Source organism: Erythrolamprus reginae, chromosome 3 (assembly GCF_031021105.1).
Source record: "Erythrolamprus reginae isolate rEryReg1 chromosome 3, rEryReg1.hap1, whole genome shotgun sequence".
In the NCBI taxonomy this organism is placed as follows: domain Eukaryota; kingdom Metazoa; phylum Chordata; class Lepidosauria; order Squamata; family Dipsadidae; genus Erythrolamprus; species Erythrolamprus reginae.
In genome coordinates, this window is record NC_091952.1 from 5,644,359 (window position 1) to 5,653,528 (window position 9,170).

The following is a 9,170-nucleotide window of genomic DNA, read 5'->3' on the forward strand; positions in this document are numbered from 1 at the left end:
AGGACATTGCAGCATATGATCTTGTGGGCAATACTTAAATTGTGTTTTAGGCGCCGCAATTCTAAGCTTTCAAGACCTAGGATAGTTAGTCTGTTTTCGTAAGGTATTCTGTTTCGAGTGGAGGAGTGAAGGGCTCTTCTGGTGAAATATCTTTGGACGTTTTCGATAGTGTTGATGTCTGAAATGTGGTGTGGGTTCCAGACAGATGAGCTGTATTCGATGATGGGTCTGGCATAGGTTTTGTAGGCTCTAGTCAGTAGCATGAGATTGCCAGAGCAGAAGCTACGTAGGATCATGTTAACAACTCTGGAAGCCTTTTGGGCGATATAGTTTGTGCCTATCTTCTGGAGTGTTCGCTATTCCTGCCAATTTGGTGTCATCTGCAAATTTGATGAGTTCCCCATCTATCCCCTGGTCCAAATAATTGATGAAGATGTTGAGGAGTAATGGGCCTAAAATAGAGCCTTGGGGTACTCCACTGCATATATCCCTCCATGTAGATGTAGTTCCCTTGAGCACTACCCGTTGAGTGCAGTTGGTTAGTCAGTTCTGGTGGTGTTGCTGTCCATCCAACATTTTTCTACTTTATTTAGTAGTAAGTTATGGTCTACTTTGTCAAAAGCCTTACTGAAGTCAAAGTAAACCACATTGACAGCATTCCCCTGGTCCACTAATTTTGTCACTTTGTCAAAGAATGCAATGAGATTAGTCTGGCATGATCTGTTTTTGACAAACCCATGTTGGCTTTTTACTACTTTGTTTGCTTCTAGGTGTTCATTGATTCGTCGTTTGATTATCTTTTCCAAATAATTTTCCATGATATTCCAGCTCCGTATCATCAAGGCCACCACAGAGTCGGCCTTCTCCGGGTCCCGTCAACTAAACAATGTCGTCTGGCAGGACCCAGGGGAAGAGCCTTCTCTGTGGCGGCCCCGACCCTCTGGAACCAGCTCCCCCCAGAGATTAGAATTGCCCCCACCCTCCTTGCCTTTCGCAAGCTCCTTAAAACTCACCTCTGTCATCAGGCATGGGGGAATTGAGATATTCCTTTCCCCCCAGGCCTATACAAGTTATGCATGGTATGTTTGTGTGTATGTTTTGTTTTTTAATAAGGGCTTTTTTAAATGATTTTTTAATTATTAGATTTGTAATACTGTATATTGTTTCTATTGTTGCTGTGAGCCGCCCCGAGTCTGCGGAGAGGGGCGGCATACAAATCTAATAAATAATAATAATAATAATAATAATAATAATAATAATAATCAAACTCAATGTAAACCACTCCAAACTTGACTGCAGAAAATACGACTTCAGCAATAGAGTGATCAATGCTTGTAATGCACTACCTGACTCTGTGGTTTCTTCCCCCAACCCCAAAAATTTTAAGTCGACCTCACACCATTCCTAAGAGGTCTGTAAGGGGCGTGCATAAATGCACCATTTTGCCTCCCATCCCTGTCCTACTGTCCTATTGTCCTTTTTTGTCGTTACTTTTTACTTAAGCTACATTTATACAAACTACTACTATCCTATACTTGTTTGACAAATAAATAAAATAAAATAAATAAATTTGATCGATTGCCCCAGGCCAGGGATTAGCAAAGTTGGCTCTTGTTTATGGACTTCAACTCCCAGAATTCCTGAGCCAATCATACTAGCAAGTTAGCGGTCAGCAACACAGTTGACAAACTAATAGTACTGATAAAAGGTTTGGATGGTAACACCATAAATCTATGGAGTTTAATTAGACTGTACAAGCCTTAAACATAAAGAAATAAGGGTCAAAATGTGAACTATATTAATCCACATTTATATATATCCATACATATATTGTGTAATTAGTGATAAATTACTATAAACAAACCTGATGTATCGTAAAAACAATCTCTTATAGTCATAATATTTTTTCACTCTTACGATCCATGTACAATTCACATTATGGAAATGTCCATTTAATTTTTTTAGGTTTTGTTGTGGGGGTTTTTTGTGGGTTTTTTTCTTTCTCCTTTTCCCCCTCTTTCTTATGTTTTTTTAAAAAATTATATAATCAATAAAAAATATTTTTTTAAAAAAAAGAAGAGCCAACTTTGCCTACCTCTGCCCCAGTCAATCAAGATAGGAGTCTAATGGTCCAGTTCACTCCCTCCCTCCAGTTCCCTGATCTTGTTCTAACCTTGTTTAGCATTTCATGGGGGACCCAGTGTCTGGGACAGCACACTAACCCATTAGGACCCCTAAATCAGGTGTCTATCCTTCTCCCCTCACTCCCAATCTTGACCAACTGAAGTGTATAAACTTCAATTCCCAGAAGTCCCCAGCCAGCATGGCTGGCTGGAGAATTCTGGGAGTTGAAGTCCACACTGTTTAAAGTGGCCAAGGTTAAAAAACACTGGTCTTAAGCTCTAGAGATAAGCATATCATCATTTTTTTTTTAAGACTTTCTTGCAAATTTCAGCACCAAACTGGCTGGGGAATTCTGGGAGTTGAAGTCCACCCCGCTTCAAGTCTCCAAGGTTTGACAAAGCCAACATTTGAAAACAATAAACATTGACAAAATCACGATAGAATAGAACAGAATAGAATTGAATAGAATTGAATTGAATAGAATAGAATAGAATTTTATTGGCCAAGTGTGATTGGACACACAAGGAATTTGTCTTGGTGCAGATGCTCTCAGCGTACATAAAATAAAATACACATTTGTCAAGAATCATGTGGTACAACACTTAATGATTGTCATAGGGGTCAAATAAGCAATGAAGAAGCAATATTAATAAAAATCTTAGGATACAAGCAACTAGTTACAGTCATACAGTCAACATGGGAGGAAATGGGTGATAGGAATGATGAGAAAAACTAGTAGAAATAGAAGTGCAGATTTAGTAGAAAGTCTGACAGTGTTGAGGGAATTATTTGTTTAGTAGAGTGATGGCGTTCGGGGGGAAACTGTTCTTGTGTCTAGTTGTCTTGGTGTGCAGTGCTCTGTAGCGATCTGTCAGTTCGCACTTTGCTTCTGACCCTATTTCCCCCTCCCCCACCCAAGGTGTATCATCAGTCCAATTCCCCAAAAAAGCAATTGCACAGGTGGTAGAATTCACTCCCTCCAGGCCATTACTGGTTTCTGTGGAGATGGCCTTGATGTTGGCTGGCTAGGATTGTGCCGTTGTTTTGACTTAGGTGCAAAATGCTCTCTGGAGCTGCGAGGCTCAATTGCTCGTCCTCCTGCCTATGGTAGCTGTGACTACTGCAATGCACTCTACATGGGGCTACCCTTGAAGAGCATTTGGAGACTTCAGCTAGTGCAAAATGCAGCGGCATGTGCAATTACGGGTGTACAGTGTTCCCTCGATTTTCGCGGGTTCGAACTTCACGAAAAGTCTATACCACGGTTTTTCAAAAGTATTAATTAAAAAATACTTTGTGGTATTTTTCCCTATACCACGGTTTTTCCCGCCCGGTGACGTCATATGTCATCGCCAAACTTTCATCCGCCTTTCATAATTTTTTTTTAATAAACTTTAATAAATAAACATGGTGAGTAATAATCTAAATGGTTGCTAAGGGAATGGGAAATTGTAATTTAGGGGTTTAAAGTGTTAAGGGGAGGCTTGGGATACTGTTCATAGCCAAAAATAGTGTATTTACTTCCGCATCTCTACTTCGCAGAAATTCGACTTTCAAAGGGATTTTCTGGTACACACAAGGCACAGGTGAAATGCAATCCAATTGCTCACCCAATAACTGGGAAATTGAGTCCAATTCTAAAGTCCAGAGAGTCCACACACAATCTTAAACAGCACAAAAACCACGATCTTGACAAAACAATGAATCAGATAAACTGCCATGAGGCTAAAACACCAGGCTGCACTTTTATCTGTAGCACTAATTACAGCCCCACCCAACCACAGGTGGCCTCATTTTCTCTTGTAATAATCCTTCAGTTGTTGTCTCCTATGCATCACTCTACGCATGTGTGGATGTGTCATTAATTCTTTTATTGAATGCAGGGATGATACAGATTATTGATCTCCTCCTGGGCTATCTGCCAAACTCCCCTCTTCCCTGTCACTCGCGCTTCCTTGGTCAGAGGAGGCTTCGTCGGCAGATTCCATCAGGAGCAAAACAGGCCTGCGGCATGTGGATGTCTCCCCCACATCTACATGCACATTCCTTGGGGCAGGAGCTGGGCCAGAGCTAACCACAAGTACCACATTTTTCAGAGTATAAGATGCACCCTTTCCCCCACCCAAATGAGGATGGAAACGTTGGTGCATCATATACACCGAATGCAACCATTTTTGGCCTCCCGAAATCCCGCATCCCATTTTTGAGAAAAATGGGCCAGGTGTTTTGCAAAAATGGGATGCACGGAAGGTTTAGGAAGCCTGCAGTGTGCTTTGGGGGCTAGGGGAAGGCAAAAACAATCCCCATTTTTAGGCAAAAAACCCAGGTGAAAAATGGGCTATTTTTCACAAAAATGAGGACGACTTTCCCCAGTTCCTAGAAGTAGTCTGCAGACTTCTCAGACCCTCTGTGTGCCCCATTTTCTGCAAAAATGGGTATAAAATGGGTCCATTTTTGCTTAAAAATTGGTTGTGCAGTGTTGTGGTTGGCTCTGGCCCAGCTCCTGCCCCAAGGAATGTGGAGGTGGATGCATGGGAAACATCAACATGTCATAGGCCTGTTTTATTGCCGACAGAGTCAGGTAGTGAAGTTTCCTTGGAAGAAGAAGAAGGTGGGGGTGACTTGGAAGAGGGGAGTTTGGCAGACAGCCAAGGAGGAGATCAATCATCCTTATCCCTGGATTCTGAACAAGAATTTGACACATCCACTCATGCGTATAGTGATGCATAGGAGACAACAACTGAAGGATTATTACAGGAGATAAATGAGGCCACCTGTGGTTGGGTGGGGCTGCTGTAATTAGTGCTACAGATAAAAGAGCAGCCTGCTCTTTTAGCCTCATGGCAGTTTATATTCATAGTTTCGTCAAGATCGTGGTTTTTGCTCTTCAGAATTGTGTGTGTGGACTCTCTGGACTTTAGAATTGGACTCAATTTCCCAGTTATTGGGTGAGCAATTGGACTGCATTTAACCTGTGCCTTGTGTGTACCAGAAAATCCCTTTGACATGAGCTGTTTCTGTTTTTCTGTTGATAAAGACTTTTGGGTTTTCCTTTTATCGTGTGGTGTGTGTCTTTCTGGACTAATTACCCTGTAATTACGGGCGGTTGAGACACGCCGGCAGAACATGCAGTAGGTTTGGAAGGCCTGCAGAGTGGTTGCATCTTATACTGATGTATCTTATAGAAACATAGCAACCTAGAAGAATGACGGCAGAAAAAAACCTCCTGGTCTATCTAGCCTGCCCTTGTACTATTTCCTGTATTTTATCTTAGGATGGGTATATGTTGATCCCAGGCATGTTTAAATTCATTTCCTGTGGATTTACCAGCCACGTCTGCTGGATGTTTGTTCCAGGCATCTACTACTCTTTCAGTCAAATATAATATTTCCTCACGTTGCTTCTGATCTTTCCCCCAAGTAACCTCCAGATGGGCTACAAAAATGGTGGAAGGTCTTAAGGATGAAACTTATCAGGAAAGACTGAATGAACTCAATCTGTATAGTCTGGAGGACAGAAGGGAAAAGGGGGACAGGATCAAAACATTGAAATATGTTAAAGGGTTAAATAAGGTTCAGGAGAGAAGTGTTTCTAATAGGAAAGTGAAGATGAACAAGGGGGCACAATCTGAGGTTAGTTGGGGGAAAGATCAGAAGCAACATGAGAAAATATTATTTTACTGAAAGAGTAGTAGATGCTTGGAAGAAACTTCCAGCAGACGTGGTTGGTAAATCCACAGGAACTGAATTTAAACATGCCTGGGATAAACATAGATCCATCCTAAGATAAAATACAGGAAATAGTATAAGGGCAGACTAGATGGACCAGGAGGTCTTTTTCTGCCATCAATCTTCTCTGTTTCTATGGTTCGAACTTTTGCATGATATTCTAATTTTTCGAGTTTCATCTGCAGATCAAGCTAAACAAAAGCTGATGTCAAAAATGCCAGGTTGTTCTTGGAGTTTGCTTTCTTTCTTTGCAGGCATTAGAAACATAGAAAATTGACGTCAGAAAAGGACCTCATGGTCTATCTAGTCTGCCCTTGTACTATTTCCTGTATTTTATCTTAGGTGTAAAATATTAGAAAGAGATTAGAACTGCCCCCACCCTCCTTGCCTTCCGCAAACTCCTCAAAACCCACCTCTGCCGTCAGGCATGGGGGAACTGAAATATCTTCCCCAGGCCTATATAGTTTATGTATGGTATGTTGTGTGCATGTTTTTTTAAATTATGGGTTTTTTAGCTTTGTAATTATTGAATTTGTATTATATATTGTTTTCTGTTGCTGTTGTGAGCCGCCCCGAGTCTATGGAGAGGGGCGGCATTCAAATTTAATTAATTAATTGATTGATTGATTGATTGATTGATGTATGCGGTGAGCCGCCCCGAGTCTTCAGAGAGGGGTGGCATACAAATCTAATAAAAAATAAGAAATAAATAATAATTTTAGGTCTTGAGATATGATAGAACCCAGTGTTCCCTCTAATTTTTTGGGGGCGGGGGGGCAGAAAAGTATAGTGTCTGAGCGGCAGTCCCTTCGGGACTGGGCGGCACAGAAATATTAAATAAATAAATAAATAAATAAATAAATAAATAAATAAATAAATAAATAAATAAATAAATAAATAAACAAACAAACAAACAAACAAACAAACAAACAAACAAACAAATAAAAAACCCACCCTGTTTTGCCTCAGAGAATTTCAAAATACAATACTGTACTGTGTGTCTATAACAGTGAGCTCATAATAGGGCAACTCTATCAATATCAAAACGCCACTTAAATAGTTGAGCTAGATTTTCTTTCTCTCTTCCTTACTCCCATTCTTTTTCTTTCTCTCTTCCTTCCTCTCTTTTTTCTATCTGTTTCTCTCTCTTCCTCTCTTCCTCTCTCTCTCCGTCCCTCTTACTCTTTCCCTCTCGGCTTCTGGGCATGTTTGGAAAACTCTGAGTTGATGATGATTTTTAAGTGAGCGATTGCTCACTGCTCAGCTTAGAGGGAGCTATGGCCCCCACCCTCCTTGCCTTTCGCAAACTCCTTAAAACCCACCTCTGCCGTCAGGCATGGGGCAACTGAAATATCTTCCCCAGGCCTATACTGTTTATGTATAGTATGTTGTGTGCATGTTTTTTTAAAATTATGGGTTTTTGGCTTTCTAATTATTGAATTTGTATTATATATTGTTTTCTGTTGCTGTTGTGAGGCGCCCCGAGTCTGCGGAGAGGGGAGGCATACAAATAAATAAATAAATAAATAAATAAATAAATAAATAAATAAATAAATAAATAAATAAATAAATAAATAAATACAAACATACATACATACATACATACATACATACATAAATACATAAATAAATAAATAAATGAAATTAATTAATTAAATTAATTAAATTAATTAAATTAATTAAATTAATTAAATTAATTAAATTAATTAAATTAATTAAATTAATTAAATTAATTAAATTAATTAAATTAATTAAATTAATTAAATTAATTAATTTAATTAATTAATTAAATTAATGCATGCGGTGAGCCGCCCCAAGTCTTCAGAGAGGGGTGGCATACAAATCTAATAAAAAATAAGAAATAAATAATAATTTTAGCTCTTGAGATATGATAGAACCTAGAAACAGTAAATAGATGTTTGAACGATGACCCTGACTTGTTTTCCGCTTTGTGTCATGGCTTCTTCCAGCCCAGGTAGGATGAACATTGGAACGATTGACCTCTACTTGAACAAGTTAGGAGCCAGCCTCCCAACCATGCCGTACCACGACGACGAGCGCGAGAACGAAGCTTGGAGCATCTACTTGGAGAGGAAGAACATGGTGCTGGAGTTCCTCCACGCGGACCTCAGCCTCCACCTCCTCCGGCGGCACCACAAACGGATCGAGCTTCTCAAAAAGTGCTCCTACTACCTCGAAATCCTGCCCAAGCACCTGGCCCTGGGAGATCAGAACCACCTGATGCTCCCCACCACCATGTTGCAACTCATCGATCCTTGGCGCTTCCAAAGGATGAAAAAAGTGGGCACCATCCAGACCAAGATACAGCTGCTGCTCCTGTCTGACCTGCTAGAAGAATTAGAGAGAGGTCGGGAGGAGTTGGTCCACCTTCTGGAGATCTACGATATGATGACATTCCTTTCCAGGTGGGAGACGGTCAAGGAGAAGATCTCCAGACTTTCCGAACAGATGGATTACTTCCTGGCCATGTTGGTCCCCGGACGGCTGTACATCAAACACCGGCTGGTTTCTGACATTGGGATCACCAAAATCCCACACATCCGATTAGTCCTCAGTACCAAGATGCCCGTGATGTTTGACCGGAGGGAATCGGCGGCCCACGAGGACTGGGTCAGCCTCAAATGGTTGGTCACGAGCCAGCAGTCCCAGTTGGACCAGTTCGAACTCCAGTTCCGGCTGTTGGAGCCCAGAACTCCTCAGGAGCGAGTCCAGTGCGGAATTATGCCGGTCACCTCCAACACGTGTGAAATCCACAACCTCTTGTCCGACCGATTGTATCGGTTCACCGTCCGGAGAGCGGAAACGTACACGCTCGTTTACGAACAGTGGCGTGACTCCATACTGCTTAAGACTAAACCGTACCTTGCCGAAAGTGTGGGAGAGACCACCTCGCAATCCTAAGTTTCCCACCTTAGCCATTCCCAAGGGGTGTAAAAATAAGCCAGATTAAAAGCAAAACCCTTATTTTTAAAAAAAACGCGTGGCAACCCAGCATGAGGTCTTTCTTTAAAGGGAATACAGTGATCCCTCAATTTTCGCGGGTTCAAGCTTCGCGAAACGGCTATACAGTACCACGGTTTTTCAAAAAATATTAATTAAAAAATACTCCGTGGTTTTTTTTTCTATACCACGGTTTTTCCCACCTGATGACATCATACGTCCTCACCAAGACTCCCTTCTCTCTTTCTCTTTCTTTCCTGTCATTCTCTGCTTCAATCATTTTCTCATTTCTCTTTTTTTCTCCCCTTTTTTCTATCATTTCTCTCTCTCTCTCTCTCTCTACCTTCCACTCTCCCC

The 9,170-nt window shown here is 41.0% G+C and overlaps 1 protein-coding gene across 2 annotated transcripts in view; it reads left to right on the top strand.

Annotated features, from left to right (window-relative positions):
- Window positions 1-8,808, top strand: part of FNDC11 (fibronectin type III domain containing 11) — an 11,637-nt gene extending 2,829 nt beyond the window's left edge. The window contains exon 2 of one of the 2 annotated variants that reach the window (XM_070748760.1): window positions 7,823-8,808. In XM_070748760.1, coding sequence (XP_070604861.1) covers window positions 7,823-8,774 — 952 coding nt within the window. In that variant the 3' untranslated portion in view covers window positions 8,775-8,808. Of the gene's footprint in view, window positions 1-7,808 lie in introns of those variants that run through there. The other variant, XM_070748761.1, reaches the window with a different exon arrangement.
- Window positions 8,809-9,170: the final 362 nt, after the last annotated feature.